This window comes from Myotis daubentonii, chromosome 5 (genome assembly GCF_963259705.1).
Source record: "Myotis daubentonii chromosome 5, mMyoDau2.1, whole genome shotgun sequence".
Lineage (NCBI taxonomy): Eukaryota > Metazoa > Chordata > Mammalia > Chiroptera > Vespertilionidae > Myotis > Myotis daubentonii.
The window spans coordinates 15314059-15340771 of NC_081844.1; the positions used below are offsets into that span (position 1 = coordinate 15314059).

Sequence of the window (26713 nt, forward strand, 5' to 3'; positions counted from 1 at the left end):
TGGGTTTTTTCTTTTAATTATTTACCAGATAAAAAAGAAAAAATAGTGATTGTATCTCTTCCCTCCCTACATTTCAGTTGACCCAGGTCCAGTGGGAGAGACATTTGTTGAAAGGTGATTTGAGCCCCTGGCCTGGAGCAAACTCGTCCCCTTGCCCGCACCACCTCAGGTGGGGGCCGAGGAGTGGCTCCAGGCAGGACTTGCATGGTGGCAGCAAAGTGGCAGTGTGGCTGTCCTCCTCTTCTCCCTGTTGCCACAGCATCCAGACTCCCTCCTGTCTGTCCCACTACGCCATCCTCCCCCATTCATCAAAGGAGTAGGAAGATGGGGCTTGCGGAGGCAGGGCCAGGTGGAGAGCAGGACTGGGAGGCACGCAGCAGATCCAACAGAAGGCCCTGATCTTCTGCTTCTATTGCACAGCCTGGCTTAGGTCCCTGCCCTGATCAGTGGGCAGAGCGAAATGCTTCTGAAATTCAAAGAACCTGTTGTTGTGCCGGGCTCAAGGAGGGGAGGTGTGTTGTTGTGTGGCTTGTTCTGATACATGTATCTCCTTTAAGTTATTCCATGATGGGGCAAGGCAGATTATGCCTCTTTAAAAAAGCATACGGGATTTGGATACTTGGGGCCCTGCAGTCACCTGGGCTTTTCCCTTTCAAGTTCAAAAGTCCAAGACTAACCCTTTCTCCAGTCAGATCTTCTCCTGCTTAGAAGAGGCAACAGCAGCCACCACCACACAAGCTCCCTCCACGTCATGCTTCTCAGCCACTCAGGGTGAACTCTTTTTCTGAACACCTGGAGAATTTGACAAATGACCCTAGAAAAGAACCTTTTACACTGTATGTTTCTGCATAAAGTGGCAGCTGTTTGATTCTCATTCTTCTCATTACCAATGAAAGAAGAGTGGGACTGGATCAAGTTCCTTAACTGACCTCACAGACAGAATACATTCCTCTAAGAAACAGTGGGGGTGGGGGGAGAAGACTGATTTTGATTTAGCAAAGCTGCAAAACTTTCACCTCCATTGGTGGGTAAAGACAAACCTAACGGAGCCAATGGCAAGAACTGCAGGCTATGAGAGACGACAGGGCAAACACAGAACTGTATAAATTGTGGCATGATAAAGATGACAAGGCAGGTCCACAGCCAGCCGGGAGCAGGCCTCTGGAGCACGCGTCCAGAAACGATCTGTCCTGTAGTACGTGGCAGCATCCAGATAAATCAGAGCGGCTCTCCTTCCTCCTCTGAGGGTTTCCCATTTAAATAACTATGTACACACATACAAGCCGGTCTCTCTTTTATAGGAAGGTCCTTCACTTGAGAGTCATACAATGGCTTTAGACAGTCGGTTCCAATTGCCTTTTTGGAGATTTCCTGCTTGGGACCAAACCTGCAAGGAGAGAAAATGATGAACATGACACCAGGAAGACCTTTAAGATGGAGGCATCCCAGTGTGAAGGCACTGAGTCCTAATACATACAAGAAACCCGCAGCTCCCTTACCGGGCTCTGGGACCCTGGCAACTAAGTAACTGGGCTGGGACTCATCAACCCTGTGTGGCTCTGGTCAGCCAGAGGGCCCCAGGCCCACCAGCAGCTCTGGGAATACAGCTCCATACCTCCATCTGATAAGGACAGTTTCTCAAGTTCAGCTTCAAGTTCAGCGTCCGAGATCCTAGGGACAGGCACACTGTTGGTATAAAACAACTCATGGGGGTTGTCGGGCAGATCCAAAGGTTCTTTGGTGGTATCCTGAAGAAGGATGTCCAACTCCTTCTCTAGTTCCTCATTGTCAAAATCTGGAAAGAAAAGACAATATGAGGACATATACTGCCCAGCTGCCCAGGGAGAAAATGCATTTAGGATTCAAGGACTGAGGACAGCACAACTCAGCTCAGCTTTACAAAGGAAGTCCAAGCCTGCTATGGCTGGGTGGCTCAGTTGGTTGGAGCATCGTCCCATATACCAAAAGGCTGTGGGTTCAGTCCCTGGTTGAGGCGCATGCAAGAGGCAACCGATTGATATTTCTCTCTTACATTGATGTCTGTCTGTCTGTCTCTCTGTCTGTCTCTCTCTCTCTCTTCCTTCTTCTCTCTAAATATATCCTTGGGGTGAGGCTTTAAAAATAAAGTCCAGGCCTCCTTGCCGGTAAAAGAAAAAATCATGTGGCTGGTCAGTGTGGCTCAATGGGTTGAGTGTCACTCCATGCATCAAGAGGCCGTTTGTTAAATTCCCTGTCGGGCGGGGCACATGTCGATGTGGGCTCGATCCCTAGTAGGGGCATGCAGGAGGCAGCCAATCAACGTTTCTCTCTCTCCCTCTCCCTTCCTCTCTCTCTCTCTCTCTCAAATCAATAAAACATATTTTTAAAAAAGAAGGTATATTTTGCTAACCCCACAGAACTGACCCTGCCTGGGGAGAAGCATCTTCCAGTCAGAAGCCTAGTCAGTAAGGGGCGCTGGAGCACAGCGGGAGGAACTGACAACTCCTCCGGAGTAGCCTGTGAATAAGGGAGAGGGCAGGGAAGGAGAGCCCTGCCTGCACCAGGAAGGCAGATCCATGGCCAAACCTACCAAGTACAAGGGAATGAAGTCCTCTTAGGAAGGAAGAAGGAAGGAACCAGTGTCAACTCACCTAAGCCATTGGTTACCCCACCAGCCAGAGTCTGAGAAACTTCATCCTGGGTGTCACACAGCTGTAAGGGAAAAGCACAGGCCTTGAGCTGAGTGATATCTCTTTGGGTCTCAGTGTTCAGGGTTGCAAAGTAATGCTATCCCATCCGAAAATCAAGGAAGGCTTCCTCAAGTTCACAAGAGAGAGGCCAGCCTGGGGAAAGAGGAAACCCAAGAGTCCCATCTGCCCTCAGGACTTCCTTCTGCAGAGTCCCTCCCAGCGCCTTCCCGCACCTCCTGGATCTGGTCCACCAGGCTCTCTGCCTTCTCCACGGTGACATCCTTCATGGAGAGTTTTAGGGCTCCTACCCCAGCCTGATAAGCGTTGAAAACCTAAGGAGCAAGCAGTTATTAGTGCAAATGAAGAACATTGGACAAAACACATACAATGTTGTTTCTCTCCAAAGGATAGCTTTGGGGTCTGAAGGTTGTGGGTTATTGTTAAGCTGATTAACATTGTTTCATCTCTGAAGAACAGCTTGGGTGTTTTTTTGCTACCCACGCTTGATTCACCCCACATCCCCCCGGGGCCAAAGCTTCCCAACAAAAGAGGCTCAGGCAGCCATATCCTTAAAGAACCCAGGCCTCCTCCAAACAGCAGAGCCGCAGGGGAGGGGATGAGAGGGTGCCGGATGGACCAGACAAGTGCTGGGGCAGCGGGGCAGTGGCTACCATCTGATCCGTCTGGGAGGCATAGATCCGGTCCAGGATGCCTTGAACAGTGTCCAGCTTGGCATGCAGGGCCTCAATGCGCTTCTCCGTCCGCTGTTTGGCTTTGAGAGACCTCAGTGCCTAGGGGAGCATGGAGACTTGGTCAGACTGGGCAAAACGAAGGGCCAGAGGAAGACAGCTGTTCCCACATGCTAAGATCATCCCATTTGTAAAATAAGCTGTGGTGCCTGGGCCACCCTCTCTGACAGCTGAGGCACCTGTCACTGCCAGCCGAGGGCGCAGGTACACAGCTGGGGGGGGAAGAAAACTTACCAGCTGCTTCTTTCCTGCTCGGCATGCTCGGCGGGCTTCTTCCTTACACCTGTGAAGCAAAGGGACAGAGCGGGATGACAATGCACAGGATGGGGTGGAGGTACCTCCAGATCTGAAGATCCATACATTCCACCCAATGGCAAGAAAAACGATGCCCGACAGCTCACTGCCAAACACTTGCAAGTTGAGAAATAAGCCCGAGAACCCACAGGGGGAGAGAGCATGCCAACAAGGCCTCTGAGAGCCAGGAGTTCGGAAACAGATATCTAACACCAATGACGACTTTGGACACATCCCGTGGGTTTCTCCCAGGTAAGATGGAGTGAACAAGTACATCTTAATCCAGTGTCTATAAATCCTACTTTTTAGAGAAGTGTTCTGTGGCACAGACGCCTTGCACGGTCATGGTCATGCGAGGGGAAGAGCAGGAGTCCCTCAGACACCTCTCAAAGGCAGAGACTTGTCTTATTCCCTGTTCTAGCCAAGTCCTCAAGACAAGGCCTCGCTCAAAAAATATTGAGTAAATGGATACTGGTGTGGGAGAGCATAAACATACTGTGATTGGTCATAATCTTTGGAGGAAGACTTAAAATTCATTTTTTCTCCTTTGTGATATTCTGTGCAGTGAGTAGTTTTGTAATTAACAACAACAACAAAAAGATAACCCTTTTATTTTAAAGAGCCCACAGACACCAATTCTTTGCTGGCTGTGGGCAGCAGGGTGGGTTGGGGCACTCGGCTCAGGGGTAGTTACCTCTCTGCTTCCTGGGATAAGGACTCCACTTTGCGCGAGAGCAGCTGTTCACTCTGCATCAGCTGGTACACCCCAACATCTACGTCGTTGACAGGAGAGACCTTGGCATGTGGCCCCCGGGCAAACTTTACAATCTAAGGGACAGGGACAAATTACTGCCGCCCCTCCCACAAATGCTGAGACACCCCCAGGCAGGAATGCTGGTGGCATGTCTGCACACCCTCAATGGGTCATCGGGGAGTCAGTGAATGAACAGCTAACTCCATACCTTTTCCCCATTCTGCTCGAGGACTGTGACTCTCTTCTCTTTCTGTAGCTGCAGCAACACCAAGTAGAAGGTCCTCTCGTCGGGACAGGGGCCCACACAGAGGGTGCTCAGCTCCGACAGGGCCACCACAGGGTGGGAGGAGAGAGGGGAGTTCTGATACAGACGATACACCTCCTCAGCCTTCTCCTGCAGGGAAGGCGAAACACGCTCACGGGCCTGACCACCACCCACAGAAGCCAGTGAGCCCTGACCCCCTGCTTCCAAACAACACTCACTTAGGGCAAAAGCAGAGGGTGCCATACTGTCTTCCCTAAAGTGGCAGCTTTGGAAAAGAAACAGGATTTGTGTTTTTTAAACGCTGGAGGAGTTTGGTGAATACGGGTGAAATGAGGTACATGATATACTGGAAGCCAGCACTATGCTTGCACCTCATCTGGGGCTTTATATTTAGGTGTCTCCCTGGCGCATGGTTCCCCAAGGGAAGAATGAGCGGTGCGGTGTGGTGGAACGGCCAGGAACGACAGCTGATACCTGGTGTCAGCCCAGCCTGTGCAACCCCAAACCAGTCCATCTCACTGGTGCTCAGCATCCCGCTCACAAACTGAAGGCCTCTAAATTCCCTTCCAATCTTGGTCTGTGCTTTTGTATGCCAACTGGCAATACTGCAAATGAGAACATTATAGTTCTCAAGAGAGAAGTATGAGACAAAGAGGCAGGACAGGCTTTTTGCGAGAAGTCTAAGAAATAAAGATTTCAAGAAAGAATGCCCCTGTGTTCCTCCTACATGCAAATTACTCTTTCAGTCTTCTGCACACCAGAAATATTCACTGAACACTGGGAAAATATAGGGAGGGAATAGCCAGGAATCTGGGAGGAGAGAGGAGAGTTCTGATACAGATGAGGTTGATATAGGAGGTCGTTTGGCAACAAATGGTTGTTGCAGGGTGAGTGAGTCTCTAGGTGAAGCAAATGGGCCGGGCATTTCAGGAAGAAGGGTGATCAAGAGCAATGGCAGGAAGTCCGAGTCAACGTGGTATTTATAGGTCAGGTGGGAAGGGGAAAGAGTAGAGGCTCTTCTATCTTGTACAAGTGTGGCATCTCCTATGCTGTCCTTCATCTGGCAGATGGTGGGGAGTCAGTGAAGGGAAATGACATGGCTAGATTAACAGAGATCTAGCTGACAACTGGGAAAGGATGGGTTGTAGGAGTTAGGCTTAGAGGGAGGGGAAACATTTAAGCAAGAGGATATGAGGGACTGAACAGAGACAGAGAAAGGATGGATTCAAACAACATTCAGAAGATAAAGCTGGCAGGCCATGGTAACTGGGTGTGAAGTCTAGCAGGACTCCTGGGTTCTGGCTTGAGTGACTGGGTCAATGTGATCCTATTAGTTAATAGCAAGAATACAGGAGTAGAAAACATAATTTAAATGAAAGACAAAACATTCTATGTTAGATATGTTAGTTTAGGATGCCTGAGGTACATCCAAGAAAACCTATACAGCATATAAATGGATATACAAATCTGAAGCTCAAGGAGATGCCCAAACAGGAGGTAGAAGGTGATTAAAATCACAAGGAAATTCATAGAGTGAAGTAATAGACTGAAGGAAGACCAACGTTTAAGAGATGTAGGAGCTCACAAATGAGATCCAGAAACACCGCTCAGGAAGAACCAAGGAGAACCCACGGTATAATGACAACAAAGTCAGGGAAATGGAAAATGTTAAGGACTGGTCAATGGTGTCAAAGGCAGCAGAAGAGTCTACTAAGATACAACCTAAAGTTTTCCTCGGATTGACTGCCCCAGTAGATAACAACTCTTAGTATAAAGTTACAGGATGGTATCAATACACAAATAGATTAATGGCACCCAACATTTTAAATAAGTGATGTTAAAACAACGGGTTATCCATTTGGAAGAAAATAGTTTTTCCTCACCACATATACAAAAATGAATACTGAATTATTGAACTTTAAATGGAGAAAATGAAAGTGTCAAATAATTTGAAAAACATATTTTAAAAATTTTAAAGTAGAAGATGCCTTCCTAAGCAAGACCAGAAATTCAGTAGCCATAAAGAAAAATGTGAGCCTGGCTGGCGTGGCGTGGTGGTTGAGTGTCGACCTATGAATGATGAGGCCATGGCTCCATTCCTGGTCAGGGCACATGCCTGGGTTGCGGGCTTGATCCCCAGTGCGGGGCGTGCAGGAGGCAGCCAATCAATGATTCTCTCTCATTATTGATGTTTCTATTTCTCTCTCCCTCTCCCTTCCTCTCTGAAATCAATAAAAATATATTTTTTAAAAAATGGAAACATCTGACTACAGAAATAGGAAAATTTCTATATGGTAAGGACATCATACATAAAAATAAAAAGCAAACAAGAGACTGAGAAACAGTATTTATAGGCCTAAACCTAAATACACATACACACATATATTTCATACATAGACAATTCCTATAAATTAATATAAAAGATTAATAATCTAATGTAAAAACTGGATATAAATAGGCAATTCACAGAAGGGGATATGTAAATGGCTAATAGATAGTTGAAAAGATGCTCAAACCCTTTGATCTGATGAAGTATCATTTTTGTTCATCAAGTTGGCAAATTTTATAAGACTGATATTATCCAGTACTGACGGAGGATGTGGGGAGACTGGACACTTAATGCAGTCTAAAATGTACATATACATTTCCAGAAGTCAATTTCATAAAAATAAAAGAAGTACATAGATGTACAGACAAAGCTGTCAGATACATATTTTTTTTGTAACGGAGAAATTGGAGTGACTTAACTGTCCATCCGTGTGGTAAGTACTGCATAAATTGTGGCATATTTATAGATTATCATGCAGCCATCCAAAAGAATGCAGTAAATCTATATTGTGAAGGGACCTGGAAAGATGCTCATGATACATTAGGGTGAAAAGAGCAAAAAGCAGGTTGCAGACCAACAGATAAAATAAGATTCCACTTCTGGGGAAAAATGGAGTATATGTGCATACATATGTATGTATGTGCATATTCATTTATTTATTCAACAAATATTCATTGACTCTGTTCCCAGGGTCCCAGCAACTGCTCCCTTCTGGTAGAGGACAATAAATAAACAAACAAGTAGATAAAAATGTTCAGGAAGTACTGAATGCTAACAAGAAAACAGAATGTAAAGTAATATAATAGTGTGAGACAGAGTCAATGACAAATGTCTGTTAGCGCGTACACACACACACACACACAAACACACACGCCTGCGCGTCTGTGCACGCACCTGGGAAGGGAACATACCCAAAGAGACATAAACAGGATGAACAGAAAGGAAATTTTCATTTCTTTGTCTACTTTTTTAAAATAGCAAAATCAATGGGCAAATTCTTCGTTTTGTACTTTTTTCAAATAAAAAATGACTGGTTGCTTTCTATAACTAGACTTGAGAAAATCAATTTACCTCAGAAGTAGGTTTTCTTTCTTTCAGAAAATATCCAGATAAGACCCTTTAGTTTCAAGGAGATAAATAAGTCTCCATCCCAGGAGAAAACAGTGAAGTCACCAAATATTAGAAAGCAGAATGAGATTAAATAGTACATGTTCTGTTTAGTGACATACACTGGGTACAGATATAATAGGACCATGCCCCTACAGAGCTAGAAGATTTATTTTTCTACCGAAATAGGATTAAACTGCATTGCTGCCAACTATTAGGTGGTTCTTGGAAGACCTATGTAATTCCACTTCCACCTCCATCTCTGCCTTTGCTCTCAAAAGACTGAGTCCAAACTTTGTTTTTGGACTCGTGTGGGGATAAATGGATCTATCCCCCTTTGCTCCAGGTTGGAGACATTGAGGCAAGACTGCACAGAGGAATGGGGCTTGGCACGGAACCCCCCAAACCACCCTATAGTTTCTCTGGGGCCTTGGCTAAGCAGTGTGTTGGGGGATAACCATGAGGGAGGGGGTGGAGTGCCGTGGGGCAGAGAGGTGTCCCCCTGAAGAAAATAAGTACTGCTCAGTCAACAATCCTGGGGGGCTGGGAGAGGTGGTAGATTTTGGAGGCGTCCTTCTCAGTCTGAGGCAGCGAGGTTGGAGGTCTGCTGAGAGGAGGAGAAACGAGCTTCTCTGGGGCAGGGGAAGGGGGCTCCGAGCTGCATCCAGCTGTGTGGAAGCCTCCAGGGCCATGCAAGGACCCTGATGTTGGGTTTGACCTGCAGTTTCTAATATAGCTACTGTCTGCAGTATACTTCTGCAAAGTACACAGTTCAGGCACCTTGTATTCTCTCTCCCTTCCTCCCCCTCCCTACCCCTCTCTGTCTCTCAAAGGTTACTCTAATCTTGTCCACAGCAGTTTTGGTGGAGTGGTAGGGCTGAAGCAGGTGGGCACGAGGTCAAAGAGAGTGTGGGAGGCGAGGAAGTGGTGATGACAAAGCTTGGACGAGGAGGAGACAGAGCGGGAACCAGGCAGCGGCCCAGGTCCCACACAGGAGTCGAGTGGGTTTAGAGGCTGAAGGTGGTGAGCACCAAAGAGAGGGAGATGGCCCAGGGCTGTCAAAGGGGACTCAATTTTGGTGATAGGGTGACTTTCTCCGGCAGGAATGGAGGCTGTGGGGTTGATCTAAGGTGGTGGATTTGCTGGTGCCCCTGTTGTGGACCGGGAGAGCGGCAAAGGAGCTGAGGGTACAAGGAGGGAAGCAGGCATAGCTGCATGCTCTAGGCCAGTGATGGCGAACCTTTTGAGCTCGGCGTGTCAGCATTTTGAAAAACCGTAACTTAACTCTGGTGCCGTGTCACATATAGAAATTTTTGATCTTTGCAACCATAGTAAAACAAAGATTTGTATTTTTGATATTATTTTATATATTTAAACGCCATTTAACAAAGAAAAATCAACCAAAAAAATGAGTTCGCGTGTCACCTCTGGCACGCGTGTCATAGGTTCACCATCACTGCTCTAGGCTGAGGAGGGAAACAGGCCAGGAGGCCGACTGACCAGGAGAGCAGGACGGGATCAGGGCCTGGTGGCCTGTAAGGCCTGTAGTAAGCTCGAATGGGGAAGGTTATAGCCAGAGAAGAGAACATCTGAACCTAGTTTGATTTGTGCCAAAGCTGATAGTCACAAGGTCCTCAGGAATCCTGGGAAATGCTTGTCAGTAAACTACAGAAGGCAAAGCATTTTCTAAATGTTTAGCTTATCACGAATCTGTACAAATACAGAAAATAATCAACTGTATGTTACTGACAATTCCTAGACAGAGAATCACCTTTGAGATGTCGCAGTCCAACTAACAACTAAACAATGCTACAGAATGAAGTCCGGAATAAGGGCGGTTAGGTGAACTCAGTTACTGCCCATCACCATGTAAAAAACTATGTCCTTCTTCTAGTGGTGCCTGAAGGGGTGTGGAGGAGCCGTCAGCACACCAGAGGACACCCGCCCTCCCTCCCGAGCACCCACCTTGAGCAGCTCCACAGCCACGAGCACCTCCTCAGCAGGAACCTTATTATCCCCGAGCACGTTGGAAAGAGTCCACTTGAGGGGCTTCAGCAGGAAGACTCCGACCCCCCAGGAGATCCAGCTGCTGTCTACGCTAGCCATGAAGTCTGACTCCCGCTGCAGCTCCCCGCGACTGCAAAGGAAGAAAAGGGCATGCAGTAGGCGTAACACAATGTCCCATTCCAGTCCCCACATACCCGACCCCAAACGAGGAATCTGTCATGACCATCAACACCATTTAGTAGGCAGCTGCCCTGGGCAGCTACTATGTTTATGCTCCGGCTCGCAGCCTCACAGCTCATTTTAGCTAATGAGAAAACGGAGGGGCTGAGAAGGTGGAGAGGCCAAATCTAGACTATAATTTGGCTCCAAAACAGAAGCTCTCACTAAGACTGCAGAGGCACAGGGGCTGCAGGGCCTATGATGGAACTTACAAATGGAGCTCAAAAACAATAAAAATGAAAACAACAATAATGGATCACTATGAAATGCAAGTCATAAGAATACAGTGGGGCCTTGACTTACGAGTGTCCCGACTAACGAGTTTTTTTGAGATACGAGCCGTCTCTCCGCTGATTTTTTGCTTTGAGTTGCAAGCTCAAAAAAATTCAGGTTACAAGCCAGCTTCAGATACCCCACCGCTAGTTGGCGCAGCGAACGTCACAGTGATTTGACATACGAGTAATTTGAGTTATGAGCTCCGTCACGGAACAAATTAAACTCATAAGTCAAGGCCCCACTGTACAAAGAATTCAGAGAAAGGGTTTTCTGCCCTAACTGGTTTGGCTCAGTGGATAGAGCGTCGGCCTGCGGATTCAAGGGTCCCAGGTTCGATTCCGGTCAAGGGCATGTACCTTGGTTGCAGGCATATCCCCCGTAGGAAGTGTGCAGGAGGCAGCTGATCAATGTTTCTCTCACATTGATGTTTCTAACTCTCTATCCCTCTCCCTTCCTCTCTGTAAAAATTCAATAAAATATATTAAAAAAAAAAAGAAAAGAAAAGAAAAGAAAGGGTTTTCTGCTGTTCCCAGGGTAGAGAGGAGAGAAGATAAGTATTTCATGGTACTGGTAGTAGTAGCTACATTTACTGATGCTTACCATGGGCTAGTCCAGCAGTGGCAAACTACGGCCCACCCCGTTTGAAATGAATAAAACTAAAAAAAAAAAAAAAGACCCTACCCTTTTATGTCATGATGTTTACTTTGAATTTATATTAGTTCACACAAACACTCCATCCACGCTTTTGTTCCGGCCCTCCGGTCCAGTTTAAGAACCCATTGTGGCCCTCGAGTCAAAAAGTTTGCCCACCCCTGGGCTAGTCACTATGCTAAGGGCTATGCAAGGAATATCTCTTTAAATCCTCACAATAAACCTAGGCACAATAATCATCACCATTTTATAATTGGTCAAATGGTCAAACTAAGCCTTGAAGAGGTACACAATGTGTCCGAGGTCAGAGAATTTACCCATTGTCGCATAATTTAGCAAGTGGCAGAACTAGGATTTGAGCCCAGGCCACTGGCCCTCAAGCAAAGCTGTTAAACTACTGTGCTATGCTGCTTCCACGGAGCATATCTTCCTCCGAAATTCTTCAGGTTCCAGATGCCGTCAAACACCAGAAGTGCCAGCAGTCAGGAAAGGAGAAACTGAGGTATGAAAGGACTCTGCATCGGCAGTGGTAGGGGATGGTCCAGCTGCAATAAGGAAGCCCAGACCGGTCCTGTCCCTCAGTGACCTCTTCAGCTACCGTCTCCCCTGCACCCCACTTCGGGCATGAACTGAAGCTCTGTCCACAGCACACTTGCTCAGAAAAGAGACGTTTCAGAATAGCTTGTTCCATCCACGTCAGCCAATGGGAAGGCGCTGGGGAGAAGGGAGACTCTGGAATCAGGAAGAACAGCAAGCTAAAAGCATTGCAAAGTTGACGGACTTCTTCTTCATTCACTGAGGGAGGCAGGCACGGGGCTGGCGAGGCTGCTCTCAGGATGATACGTACAATGTGACGTGCAAATGGTTGAGAATCAGAAGACGAGGGTCCGGTCCTGGCATTATCTCTAAGTAGCTGAGGAACCCCCAGTACGTCGTTCGGTCTGCCTGAGGCTGTTTTTTTCTGACTGCTGAGGGTAGGTCCATCATCTTGTCCACGGGACTGCCGAGGAGGTCGGAGGAAACGGCCTATGCGAAGTATCTGCACACTGAAGCGCTGTTCATCTGTTAGGTACCCATGTTATGGCCTCGGGTACCCAAAACCCTGCACCTGTGCACAGGCAGCACCTACAGGTCCTCCTCAGAGCGCCGGGACATTCAGCAAGGCCCTCAGCATCTGGCAGGTACTCTGCTCCAAACAGCCTGCGCCAAGGACAAGCCAAGGTAGGCCAGGCGCACGGCTTGTGCTTGGGGCTGTTGGCAAGATCCCTACAACTTGGCCTCTTCCCCAGCACGGCCCCCTTCTTACCTCTGACCTTCCTTCCTTCAGTAAACCTCCCTGACCTGTTCCGGGGTGATGACATGTGGGAGGCCCTAGGAAATAACCCCAGAACCGGGTTCCAGTCCAGACAGATCCCCGCCACCTCCGCCAGGAAGGCTCCTCCTCTTACCGTCTGGATCGCCTCTAATCGGACCATCCCCAGACCCGTCTCCATCTCCCCGCGGGCGCCCCTACCCCGGAGGCCTGGTCGTCCTCTTCCTCCGCCTATGAACCAACACGGAGGCTGCTCTGAGGCAGACCCCGGCTGGGCGCGGTGCGTGCGCCCTCGGGGAAACCGCGGACCCCTGCCCTCGGGAGCCGCCCCCAGCCCAGGCCCCGGCCCCGGCCCGCCCTCACCGCAGCAGGTCCTGCAGCACCGTGGCCAGCCCCAGCGGGACGCTACCCTTGCGCTGGAAGGCCTCCTGCAAGTCCCGCAGTCGCAGGCGCACCACCCCTTGGCGGCGGCTGTGGCTCAGCACCAACGGCGCCCAGAAGCCCATCTTGCTGTCCCAGTCGGTGCTGTTCACCTCGCGACTCCTTTTGAAGGCGGAGAACAGGAAGGACATGCGCTCCTCGTCCTCCTCCCACTCGGGGGGCAGTAGGCCCGCCGGGTCTCCCCCGGCCGGGACTTCGGCCTCCCGCTCCGGGGACCACATCGGAACCCCAGCCCCGCCAAGACTCCGAACACCAGCCTGGCCCGGGTCCCCTTTCGCCCTCGTTCCCTCCCGGCTTCCGTTCTTTGACCACCGCCTCCTCTGTCGTTACGTCACCGTCTCCTCCGCGTGAAATAAGGCTCACACGTCCTCACGGCGCATGCGTGGCCCCGCCCCCCTCTGCGCCTAGAAGCGGAATGATGACTCTATTTGCGTGGCCCGTGCCCCCGCCGTCTTTGTGAGGAATGAAAAGCTTTGCGCCTGCGTAGCGTGCAGGTGCGTAGCGCGCACCCTCGAGTCGTGGTTTGTGGGAGCATTTTATGGAGGAAAATGATAATGCCTCCACCTTGTGGTTTCGGATAGTGGAACCGCAGTCCCGCTAGGGGCGCCAGAGGCGCTCGGATGGCCCCGGTGGATCGCCGTTTACCGCGGCTCGACCACCTACGTTCAGATGTTTAAATTTCCACGGTACTGCACCTCCTTTCCCGATGTCAGCGGTCAGCGGGCCGCCCCCGCGTGACAGTGCGTGCGCTGACTGAGAGGTATGTTAGCGTCGGCTGCGCTTACTGCGGGCGGTGTAAGAAACGTCCAAACATGCAGAGGATCTTTCCCAGTTTATGTGAGCCAAACTGACACTTGCCTGGAAGCTAAATCATAACGGAACGAGAAAGTGCTTCAGAGAATGCAGTTTTGCAGTTTGTTTTTCAGAGGAGGAGGCCCACGGAGGGCTACATGGTGGTAGGTCCGGGAGGCGGGAGAGGGCAAAGCAGGGAAATCGCAGAGTGGATGCAACAGCGGTTCTCAACCTGTGGGTCGCGACCCCTTTGGCGGTCGAACGACCCTTTCACAGGGGTCGCCTAAGACCATCCTGCATATCAGACATTTACATGACGATTCATAACAGTAGCAACATGACAGTTATGAAGCAGCAACGAAAATAATTTCATGGTTGGGTCACAACATGAGGAACTGTATTTAAAGGGCCAGAAGGTTGAGAACCATTGGGATAAAATGAAGAGACAAATACTTCTATTACATTGGCGGATACAGGATGGTTAACAGTTGATATTTACAGCACATACAGACGGTATTTGGGCAACAAGATAGTGATGAGGGGCTCGGTGGTCTCATGCTCTGGTGGGAGATTGCACCCCAAGAGTCTGGGAAAAGGGGTTACTCTGACTTCCCAAAGGTGTGTTAAGACATATGCAAAAGACAAGAGGCCCAGTTAGGATGAAGACTGACCTCTGTCAAGGGAGACACCAGCCTAGGTGTAAGTACTCACCATGAGTCACTTTTAGTTAAGTTTTCATTTCAGACCGTCCCATATGCTTACTTTCAGCCTCTGAGTTTGTAAGGCTGCCAGGCAGGCCTCCCTGAGTTTGCCAGGTTAATATTGCCCACACTCCCTACTGCATGTGTTTCCTTCTCAGTGTCAATATTCTGCTCCCTTAGGCTGGAGCTCAGTTCTAATCTTCCTTGAAACCTTCTCGGACAGTCCTGACGCACTGTTGGTCTTTTTCCTGGGCTGCACAGTTTAGCACTTACTATTCTGTGTCCTGTACCCTCTTCCCCAAGGGAAGGTGCAATGACATACAGTATCTTGCTATGACATATAGTGGTGCTGAAGAAATAATGCCATAAACTGAAAAGTGCATAACTTCAACCTCGCCCTTCTAATGTCTTAGAACTATGTTAGAATGAGAGCTCATATATATAAGATTCTCACAAACAACATATGAGCAATGAACGTGTGTCCAGTGTGTGAAGAATAAATTGATTTTCTTTTTCATTGAACTATTTAAAAGGTGAAAGGGATTTGTTTTATGGAACCATGTAACAGCCACCAGAGTTGAATATGAATCTGGCCTCTGCCACTCACTGGCTGTGTGACCCTGGGGATAAAATAAATCAATAAACCAGAAGGTAGAGGAATATGTTAAATGAAACCTGAGATTGCAATCAGCAAGACCGTAGAGAAATATCAATGAATATAAATTTCATACTCTGTACTCAGCACTTAGATATCATTCAGTTGTTTTAATGAATAAATAAATGACCTTGCCCAGCCAGTGTGGCTCAGTGGTTGAGCATTGACCCATGAACCAGGAGGTCATGGTTCAATTCCTGGTCAGGGCACAAGCCTGAGTTTTGGGGTCAATCCCAAGTAGGGGGCATATAGGAGGGAGCCAATCGATGATTCTCTCTCATCATTGATGTTCCTGTCTCTCCCTCTCTCTGCAATCAATAAAAACATACATTATTTTTTTTAAAGAAATGACCTAGATCCACATTCTGGTTTCATCTCTCTCTTTTTTTTTTTTTTTCGTCAAAACAGACTTTATTGGGGCGCCGGGGCTGCCTCGCACGCGCCGCCCGCTTCCCCACGCGGTCCCCCGGTTCCGAGCCCCGCGCTCGGCTGGCCGGCCCTCCCCCGCGGTGCCCCGGGCCGCGCGCACCGCTCACCAGCTCCTGAGGTAGCGGCTGCCGCGGCGACGCCCGGATCCCGAGTGCGGCCCGGGCCTGGGGCGACGGGTTTTGCCACTGTTGCACCGCGGAGGGCGGGAGTCGCGCGACTCTGGTTTCATCTCTCTTAATAAATAAGCTGCATGACCTCAGACAGGCCAATTTCCTCTCAGAGGCCTCTGCTGTGAATGAAAGGTTTCTGCACTATGATCTTGAGGTTTTTTTTCTAGCATCCACACTCTAATTCCAAATTAAGACGTACTGTAGATGTGTAGACTGCAGGAGCTCTGGAGAATTCAAAGAACAAAATGTCACCTACACATCACCGTATTGTGGCAGTGATATTTATTTGCTGATGCCCCAACGTGTTTGTGGTCAGACACCTACGCAGCCTCACTCCAGCCGTCATGCACAAACTTGCCTGAGGGTTCAAACACCGCAGCACTTCTGTAAGGCTGCACGATGCTCGGTGCTCCGTGTCCTCTCTCCTGCTTGCTGGGGATGCCTCCTCATCATCATGCATTTACAGAAATATGCATGCCCTGTCACATTATCCAGTTATTTCAGTTCTTATCTCTAGGAGTTACAGCCTCAGGACTTGGCTAAAAGAGGAATGAGACAAAACATACATTGTACATAATCTATGAGATATAGAGGAGAAGAAGCTGGGCTTGTTAATATTCAGGCACCACTGTGTTCTGGAAGCCTTTCCTCCTCCTGCTCCAGGCTGGATTCGATGTCCTTCCTTTTCTTTCTGTCACCTTGTATACCTCTCTGTTACTTTATGTGCCACATTATTTCCTGTTTCCATTTATGAGCCTGTCTCTCTGACTAGCTTAAGAGACTTGTTGGCAGAAACAATTTTGTGTTTAGCACAGTGCCTGGTACATCCTAAGGATTCACTTTGTTGAATGAATGAATGAATTTAATTAATCAAACTATGAGTGAAGAAGTAATTCCATCAAGGCTTATCCTTTTTCCTAAGAAGACTTATCCTATATAATAAAAGCCTAATATGCTAAGTGTCCGGTCTTCCAGTCAGCTGTTCAACCAATCAAAGTGTAATATGCTAATGATATGCTAAGTCTGCTCAACTGCTTGGTATGACGTGCACTGAGCACCAGGGGGCAGATGCTCCAACCAGTAGGTTAGCTTGCTGCTGGGGTCTGGCCGATCAGGACGAAGTGAGATGGGATGGACATGCCCTGGAGCCCTCCTGGGATCCCTCCCTGGCGCCCTCCCGGGATCCCTCCCTGGCTGGCCAACCTCCAGCGTCCCTCCTGGCCCCGATCATGCACTGGTGGGTCCCTTGGCCTGGCCTGCACCCTCTTGCAATCTGAGACCCCTTCGGGGAGGTCAGAGAGCTGGTTTTGTCCCGATCCTGCAGGCCAGGCCAAGGGACCCCACTGGTGCACTAATTCATGCACCCGTTCTCTAGTCTAAATATAATATACTAATAAAATAGTTGAAACTTTTACTTATTTGAATGATTTATTTTATTTTAGCTGTTTTGAGATGAAATGCCTCTAAATTTAATTGCCTACTGAGTGGTTAGAGCAATCACAGATGTGGGAAATTCTCTTGCTTATTTTTCCAAAGCATTTAAACCACAGGAAGCTGTTGCTGTCTATCCATTCACGACCACAATCTTTTAGAATTACCCAGTCAGTGACCATTTGTGAAATTGTCCAGTTTCACCCCAAAGAATTTACCTTCTTTGATTTTACTGTCTTCTCTTCCACTCTTCTCTTTTTGCTCTTTATTTTCAGTCCAGCATGTGAGTAACTTGGAAGTTGTCACTCTGTCCTAACCACTAAAAAGTTGAACAAACTAAAATTCAATAACTCTTGCCCTACCAGTGTGGTTCAGTGGTTAAGCGTCAACTAATCAAACATCACTGTTTGATTCCTGGTCAGGGAACATGCCCAGGCTTTCGGCTTGATCCCCAGTTCGGCTTGATCTCCTTGATCCTGCAGGAGGCAGCCAATCGAAGATTTTCTCTCATCATTGATATTTCTATCTCTCTTTTCCTCTCCCTTCCTCTCTGAAATCAATTAAAATATATATATATATATATATATATATTTAAAAATCAACAACTCTTCTTAGATCCATCAGAGAATTTAGATCAGTGGTTCTCAACCTTCTGGCCCTTTAAATACAGTTCCTCATGTTGTGACCCAACCATAAAATTATTTTCGTTGCTACTTCATAACTGTAATGTTGCTACTGTGATGAATCGTAATGTAAATATCTGATATGCAGGATGGTCTTAGGCAACCCCTGTGAAAGGGTTGTTCGACCACCAAAGGGGTTGTGATCCACAGGTTAAGAACCGCTGATTTAGATCAAAGGGAAAATTGCTACTACAAAAAATTGGACAGATAGGCAGATCCACAGAATCCAACTTACTGGAGCAGGAACCCACATACAGAAACCTTCGTGAGAACCAGTACCAAAGCACGAAATTTTTCTGTAGTTCTTTTCTTCTGTTGCTTTCTGAAGCACTTCTTTTGTATGCTCTCCTTTCTCAGCAAGCTACTTCAATACCTGTTTCATGAGATTTGTGTCTTTCTTCTGCTGCTTCTAAATTCTTTTGAATTTCCTCCAGGAGAAGATTCTTGTTCTTTAGAGGAAAAAGGGAAAGTTCTGGAATAAATTCTTTAAAAAAATTTTTTTAATATATGTTTTTATTGATTTCAAAAAGAGGAAGGAAGAGGAAGGGAGAATCATTGGTCAGCTGCCTCTTGCACTCCCCCTATTGGGGATCGAGCCTGCAACCTTGGCATGTGCTTGACCTAGAATCAACTGTGACTCTTGGTTCATGGGTCGATGTTCAACCATTAAGCCACACTGGCCAGGCTGGGGTAAATTCTTTTGATTGAGGGCTGAGAACCATCTCAAAAGCTTGGCTTAAAGCACATTTCTTCAGTAATTTCACCTGAATATCAGAAGTAGTCATGGGGGACAGAAACAAGAGATTGGCAGTGTATTCTACACAATTCACTGGCAAAGAAAGCCCCCTGTTTTGTCTATGCCCACCATGGTGGAAAACTAAATACCCAAGCTAATATTAATCAATAATGCTGACCTCCTATAGTTCTTGGGGTTTAAGCTTCTTATCCCACAGTGGAAAAATTCATTATTTTAATGAACCTATAGGTTTTAGGTTATAATCTTTACTGCCATAGGTCATGAAAAATTCTACCTCCCTTTTTGATTTTTTAAGGTCATGATTCTTACATACCGCAGGCTAGGACCAAAAACATAGGACTACAGGATTCCAACATCAGAAATTAAAATAAGAGACAGTGAAATGATATCACCATGACATAGCATTCGTGCAGCACCAGACCAGGGATGTATGTCCTCTGGTCCAGGCTAGGAAAAATGGATAGCACTCCACTCAGTCAGAGCACACCTTGTACTTAGGCCACTCCCCTTCTGCCTTCTGCCTTTTCAAATCTCTCCAAACTCTCAACCCTCAGAACCTGCCCATGGGTTAGACAAACTATTTTACCAGCATCTAATCTATTGGGCTTTTATCAGTATCTAACTGATACAATGAAGGAAAATACTCAACTTCACCCCTTTTTAGCCATCTTGTCCCAACGTGGGGGGAAGGGGCACTGAGAAGCACTGGTGAAGCTTGCAACCTGGGGGCACAGGCATTTTATAAGACTGAGGCCTAATCATAGGTCTGTAGAACAGCATCCTCACCCCTCCATCTTACCACCACATCACTAAGGCCTGTTTACTATAGTGCCTTTTATCCAATCCATTATGTCCAACTTTCAACAAAAACTACAAGGGCATACTAAAAGGCAAAAGCAACAATGAAAACTCACACAGTTTATGGAGACAGAGCACACATCCAAAGGCAGAATCAGAAATGACAGGAATGTTGGAATTACTGGACCAGAAATTTAAAATAACTGATTAATATGCTAAGGATTCTAGGGAAAAAAGCAGACAACACACAGAAAGAGATAAATAACATAAGAAAAGAGATTGATAGTGTAAGAAAGAATAAAAAAGAAATGCAGTAGAGCCTTGGCTAGTGTGGCTCGGTTGGTTGGAAGTCATCTCATGCACCAAAAGGTTGCTGGTTCGATTCCTGGTCAGGGTACGTACCTGGTTTGCGGGCTCAATTCCTGGTAGGGGGTGTGCAGGAAGCAGCATATCCATATTTTGCTCTCACATCGATGTTTCTTCCTCTCCCTCTCCCTTCCCCTCTGTCTCTCTCTCTCTCTCTAAAAAACAAAACAAAAACCAATATCTGCTCTCAGACCTCAATGGAATTAAAATAGGGGTCTATAAGAGAAAGGTATCTGAAAAATCCCAGACTACATAGAGATCAACAACACACTTCTAAATAATACATGAATCAAAGAAGAAATCTCAAGATAAAATTTAAAACATTTGAACTAAATGAAAATGATAAAAATAACTTACCAAAATTGGTGGAATGCAGCAAAAGTAGTGCATGATGGGAAATTTATACCATGAAATGCATATATTAGAAAAGAAAGACTTAAAATCAATTATCTTAGAAAACTAGAAAAAGAAGAGCAAGTTAAATCCAAAGTAAGCAGAAGAAGAAAAAATAGAGCAGAAAACAATAATTTTGAAAATAAGATATGGAGGGATAAGGACACATATGTAATACCTTAATAAAGAAAAGAATTAAAAATAAATAAATAAAAGTTTTCAGAAAATTTTTAAAAAAGAAGATATCAAAAAAAGAAAAGAAGATATCAATAGAAAATATAAATAAAACTAAAAGCCGGTTTTTTGAAAGAGTAAATAAAATGAATAAAGTTCTACCCAAGTTAACAAAGAAAAAGAGAAGACACAAACTGATGTCAGGAATTAAAGAAGGGATATCACTATAGATCCCATGGATATTAAAGGCTAATAAGTGTCTACTATGAAAAACTATATGTCCATAATTGGAAAACCTAGATAAAATGGGCCAATTCCTTGGGGGGTGGGGTGGGAACCAACTTACCAAAACTTACATAAAAATAAAATAAAATAGAGACTCTGAATAGGCATGTATCTATTAAAGAAATTAAATGGGTTTCTTCAGATATATTCCCTAAAGTAGAATTGCTGGATCATAAGGCAGCTCCATTTTTAATTTTTTTGAGGAAACTCCATACTGTTTTCCACAGTGGTTGCACCAATCTATATTCCCACCAAAAATGCACAAGGGTTCCCTTTTCTCCACACCTTGCAACCATTTGTTTCTTTCTTTCTTTATTTATATAATCCTCCCCTGAGGATATGTTTTTATTGATTTTAGAGAGAGGAAAGGAGAGGGAGAGAGACCAAGAGAGAGAAATATCTAAGTGAGAGTAAAACATCGATAGGCTGCCCCCATACACACTATGACTAGGGATTGAACCCACAACCTGGGTATATACCCTGACCTGGACTTAAACCCACAATCCTGTGTTGCACAGGAGGACACTCCAACCAGCTGAGCCACACCAGTTGATTTATTGCTGACAGCCCTTTTGACAGGAGTGAGGTGATACCTCATTCTGGCTTTATTTTTCATTTCTCTGGTAATTAGTGACTCTGAGAATCTTTTCATATATATATATATATTTGATGCCCGGTGCACGAAATTCGTGCATGAAGGGGATTTCTCTCAGCCCAGCCTGCACCTTCTCCAATCGGGGACCACTTGGGGGATGTCTGACTGCCGGTTTTGTGGGATCGGGCCTAAACCGGCAGTCGGACATCCTTCTCGCAATCTGGGGCCACTGGCTCCTAACCACTCACCTGCCTGCCTGCCTGATCACCCCTAACTGCCTCTTCCTGCCTGCTTGATTGCCCCTAACCCCTTTGCCTGCCTCTGCCTCCGGGCCTCTCTCTGGGCCTGAACTGCAGCCTCTGTGGCAGCTGCTGATCAGGCCCCACCTCTCTCTCTCTCTCCAGGCCTTGCCAGCAGCCGCAGTTGCTACTGATTAGGCCCTGCCTCTCTCTCCAGGCCTCTCTCCGGGCCTGATCCACAGCCGCCGAGGCAGCGGCAAGGTCGTTAGGCTTCTGCCCAGCCTGGGCCAGAGGCTAACAACTTCACCTCATCAGCCTCCCCCCGCCTCCCCCCACCCCACCCCCGTGCCCTGCCACGCCTAGTGACTGGTCATCTGTCTGGTCGTTTAGGATGTGATGGCCCCTGGTCTTTTATAATGTAGATGTTATCCCAATAAATTTAATAAAAATTGTCTTCAAATTATGCTTACACTGGAAGTGGACCACTTACCAATTTTATTTTAATCATCACTATTGGTGCACCCTGTAGGTGTAAAATTTGGCTTCCACATTGTCAACATTTCTTGGGGGCCAGACCTCAGAGACTTCATAGATAGTTCTGAGGTCTTTGGCCTTGCTCTGAAGTTATTGGCTGCCCAAGTTTTTTATCATTTGAGATGGTGAATTTTTCTACATTGTCTTGGTCTTTTTCTGGATCATTTTTATTCAGTTCCTCATGTGGCCTGTGATCATGGCCACATCTTGTTGGCTTTATAGCTTTCGTAGGTTTTCTTGAAGGGGTAGGAATTTTTGGAAAGGCTCCTTTCCTTGAACTCCCTTAAAGACATCTTTTCACCCCCATGGATGTCTTTAGTACCTGGAAGGACAACAGAGTGAGCACAGAAGGACATTGGTTTGTGGGGAAATGGCTGGGATGAAAGGGAAAAAAGTCTTCATGAGAAAAAGCATGGGTTGAGTCTGGAATCTGCCAGGCAAGACCAGGGAGTCTTGGGGAGATGCCACTAAAGAAGAGGAGAAGTCTGGGTGTGGACCTTTCATTCTTGACACCGGACCTGGGTTAACAGGGCTGCTTCCTCTTTTACCTTCTTTTGGTGAATGGGGTTTGTTGTTACATAACTGTGCTAGGAGTTTGTGGTTTCCTGGTCATCTTCACCATGTCAAAATTTCCCAGGGCCCTACCCCAGGCCTCCTGAACATGTGCTTTTCTCTAGGACAATGAGGGGCCACACCCCCTAGGCTTTAATTAATCAGGAAGCCTCCCCTCCAGCTAATGGTAGCTCTGGGAGAGAAACTTAGACATCATAAAGCACCATCCTGACACTTCCATGGGGAGGGGTGAGGAGGCCGAGATGCTTTGGTAAGAGAAAGGGGGCATTTCTTTAGCACTCCTAAGCCTTCTCAAAAATTATTGGCCCCATATTCAATTCTGATGGGTCACATGGTAGGGAGATGATGCTTCCTCCAAACATTTCCCTAGGCCACCAATTTCAGTGGTTCATTGTTCTTTCTCATCCTTCACCATTAGCTAGTTTGCATAAGATTTACCTAAAATCTTTTCAAGGTAATGTGACTGTCTCTGTGGAGATGTGAATTATCCTGCTTCCCTAGTACAGGTTGCTCTTATGCACCTTGAAAACTATTTACTTCTTGGCTACTACCAGAGAAATTTTCCATCTCACCCGCCTTGTCCATGTGGCTCTCCCCAGCTTTCTGTTTTCAAGGTTGAAATCATTGCCTTTAGGCTGTCTTTAATGAATAGAGTTGCTCAACTGGTTATCTTTTTCTTTTTTTTTTTTTCAAAGGTTCAGTCTCTTATTTTTTTTTATTTTTTATTTTTTTAAAATATATTTTATTGATTTTTTACAGAGAGGAAGGGAAAGAGATAGAGAGTCAGAAACATCGATGAGAGAGAACATCGATCAGCCACCTCCTGCACATCCCCCACTGGGGATGTGCCCGCAGCCCAGGTACATGCCCTTGACCGGAATCGAACCTGGGACCCTTCAGTCCGCAAGCCGACGCTCTATCCACTGAGCCAAACCGGTTTCGGCTCAACTGGTTATCTTAGCTTTGTTTAAAATCTTGGGGGTGATCATAGTAGATACAGTATCTAGATTTGGGGTTTAACAGTATAAGGTGAATGAGGCAGGAATTTAAATTCCCAAAGTTGGGCTTCCTGTTTGTATGTTGAAAACTGCACCTCCACCCCCCCCCCCCCCCCCCCCGCCCCAGCTCCTCAGGGAACTCGGGTAGTCAGACCCTTGGTCTGAGGATTGCAGACTCAGGTTCATAGAGGACAGGAGGCCCAGGCCCTGTCAAAGTATGGATCAGAGGCAGGGCTAGAGGACCCTACGGAATCCATCTCAGCCCCTGCCATCAGGTTTAAGAATTGCTGGGCTTGGTACCAGTGAGGCCCTGATCTGAGGAGCCGGCCTTGGGTCAACAGGGGCAGGATCCTGGGACCTGCCAGGGCTCAAGGTGAGGAACATGAGGGAGGAGGGAGGGACCCTGGACCCTAGAACAGAATCATCCCACCCAGGGCGGGATGATGACAACAGGTGATTTCTTTTTTTTGTTTTAAGGGATCCGTGGTTTAATCGGGGTCCATGGGCTCCAGAAGAGAACAGAGAGATGAGAAGTAGATGCAAAAGCCAGGTCAGTACCTTAGCATGTTATTGAGTGCACTCGGGGAGGGATTTGTCCCAGGAAAGTCTGTGCGTCCCTCAGGGGAGAGAGAAGCAGCAGGGCTGCCCACAGGGCAGTCTCGGGCTCCTCAGGGGTGCGAGCTCCTGGAGTAGGCTGGCTGCCTTCTGTCCGCTTCCTGGGGTGCAGCCTAGGTGCTCGGCGCTGGTGCAGGTGTCTTGGGCTCAGCACGGCACCAGGATCCCGCGTCCCTCTGTCCTCTCTGGGGCTGGCACCTTCTGGCTGGTTCAGGAGCCACAGGGCTGTGCGGTCTTGTGCCTGGGCTTCCCCTTGAGGTGACTGCGGCTCCTATCAGAGGTGGGTGTTGCAGGAGGGGCGGCTCAGCACAGGGAAGTTGTCCATGGCCCAGGCCCAGGCCTGTTGGCGGTTCAGGCCCGGGGCAGGGTGGGCTCCGGGCACACACACCGCATCCAAGATGGGTCTTCCAAGGTGGATGGATGCGCTTCCCTGGCTTCAGCCTCCTGAGCAGCAGAGAGGTGAGGTGGGTGCTGGGGAGGAGGGAATCGACAGCAGGCAATTTCTGCATCTGGGTCTCAGAGACTCGGGGGCTTTGGTACAGGGAGCGGGACCTCAGATACGTAGAGGACTGGCCCAAGTCCTGCCAGAGTCAAGGTGAGAACCCTGAGGAAACACTAATGGGACTCTGGATACCACAACACAGGGGACCCCACCAAGGCCCTCCCCCCGTGTAAGCCCTGGGAGTCCCCAGGGTGGGATGACCACACTCAGTGTTTTCTGACTTCCACAAACGGGTCTGAGAGATCCTGGAACATGGCATCAGGAAAAGGGCCTCTGGTCCACAGAGGGGAGGGCCCAGGTCCTGCTGGAGTCAACCTCGGAGGCAGAGGTTACCTGCAGCGCCTGCCCCTCCCCCCTCTACATTTGGTCATCCCTCCTGACGGCCCTAGGCTATTATTAGTATAGATTAGCCATCTGAATGGTTTCTTTAAAGAACTGCCAATTCTGGTCCTCTGCCCATTTTTAAAATTAAATTATTTATTTTTTGGTGTTGAGTTATAATGAGTTCTCTATAAATTTTGGATATTAACCCTTTGTCAGATGTATCATTGATGACTATGTTCTCTTGTTAAGTGGGCTGTCTTTTCATTTTGTTGATGGTTTCCTTTGTTGTGCAAAAACTGTTTAGTTTGATGTAGTCCCATTTGTATATTTTTTTTCTTATTTTTCCCTTGCCTAAGGAAATATATCAGAACAAATATAGTTATGAGAAATGTCCACCAAGGAAAACAATGGTGGCCAAATTGACACACCTTTCTTGTACCTCCTCCCAGGTCCAGACTGGAAATAAAACTGAAAGGGCGAGGGCTACGCCCTCCATCTTGCCCCGAATCCTCCATGTTGGGGCAGCAGCCATGTGCTCGGCAAGGCTTCTTCCCGGAAGCCCAAGCCTCTGCTAGCCACACCCAGGATTTCTCTAACCAATGACAATCAAGGGACGTGTGCACCATAGATATGACCACATCCTGTGTAAAGAGACTTGTGCCTGGTCAATCGGCAGGGCCCACAGTCCCCTCTCCTCCCCTTACTCCACCCCCCTATAAAACTCCTCTTCCCACCGGGCTAGCTCTCTCTCTGCCACTTGCTGCTGTGTCAGTAAGGAGGGTAGGGGAGCCAAGCCCGGGTTTGAATAAAAGACTCTCTGCTTTTGCATCGGACTCGGCTGGCTCCCTGTTGGTCTATTGGGGATCTTGAAATCTGGGCATAACATTTGGGGGCTCGCCCGGGGTTCCCAAGACTATCGAGGGACCCGCGATCCGGAGAGTCTGACTGACCGCGGTAGGTGTCTATGTCGTTGTGTGTTCTGTTCTGTGCGAGCTCGTTTCTGAAATCTGTAAGTGCCCGAAGCGGTCTAGGTGGACACACTGCGAAAGACCACAGGCGGGGGAGAGTTGGAAGACATTCCGCTCCCCAGGAGGGATGCGTATTCCCCTCATGAGGGATGTGGTTTCCCCTCACAGATTTGAGACGAGGCAGGTCGCTCCTGCCAGTTTGGCATAAGGCCATCATCTAGTTGCTTCCATGGAGTTGGAAGGCTGTATTTTCGGGCCCTTTTAGTTTTCTGTGTTTGTATGTTTTTTCTATGGACTTACTGGATGGACATTATAGGATAGACTCAAACTACTCCTTTAAGTATTACGATTGATCATTTCAAGGAGATTGAGGGAGGCTTTAGAGCTCCCTCAGGAGTTGGGAAGTTGTTAGGAATTGAATGGATTGTTTAAACTCTGAATGAATGTCTGGTGAAAGTATGCGAGTGTGGAGGGAGGGGGCCTGCTCTCTCCCCTCCTTTGTGTGGCTCCATGACTTCAGTCGGGTGGGCATCTGAGTAAGGATCTGTGAAAACAGGTCACCCCCTCCCCAAATAAATGCGTCTGAGATTTCTGTGCACGTGTAGAGAGAAAGGCTGGCTTAAAACTAATGTGTGCACTGTCCGATTTTGGATAGAGT

General features: G+C 47.4%; 1 protein-coding gene and 1 long non-coding RNA gene across 3 annotated transcripts; one reads left to right on the top strand and one right to left on the bottom strand.

Moving 5' to 3' along the window:
• Positions 1 to 13390, bottom strand: CHMP7 (charged multivesicular body protein 7). Of its 2 annotated transcripts, none has more exons than XM_059695979.1 (10): positions 12996 to 13390; positions 10133 to 10304; positions 4675 to 4860; positions 4407 to 4540; positions 3653 to 3701; positions 3341 to 3460; positions 2903 to 3001; positions 2631 to 2691; positions 1616 to 1795; positions 1 to 1387 (listed from the first exon to the last, which is right to left on the bottom strand). In XM_059695979.1, the coding sequence occupies exons 1-10, from the start codon at positions 13292 to 13294 to the stop codon at positions 1335 to 1337; spliced, it is 1353 nt and encodes a 450-aa protein (XP_059551962.1). In that variant the 5' UTR covers positions 13295 to 13390; the 3' UTR covers positions 1 to 1334. The 2 variants fall into 2 exon arrangements, with proteins under 2 accessions (XP_059551962.1, XP_059551963.1); XM_059695980.1 differs by having other exon boundaries at positions 13166 to 13295.
• On the top strand, positions 13386 to 26713 carry LOC132234720 (uncharacterized). The gene is made up of 3 exons (XR_009452920.1): positions 13386 to 13833; positions 24124 to 24196; positions 25537 to 26713. It is a non-coding gene; the product is annotated as an uncharacterized LOC132234720 (long non-coding RNA).

Coding starts and splice junctions, on each gene's coding strand:
- CHMP7 (XM_059695979.1), bottom strand. CDS start 13,294: ATGTGGTCCCCGGAGCGGGAGGCCGAAGTCCCGGCCGGGGGAGACCCG. Junction 4,861..10,132: donor TGGCTGTGGAGCTGCTCAAG/GTGGGTGCTCGG, acceptor CCTTCCCTGCAG/GAGAAGGCTGAGGAGGTGTA. Junction 3,461..3,652: donor GAGCAGGAAAGAAGCAGCTG/GTAAGTTTTCTT, acceptor ATGCTCCCCTAG/GCACTGAGGTCTCTCAAAGC.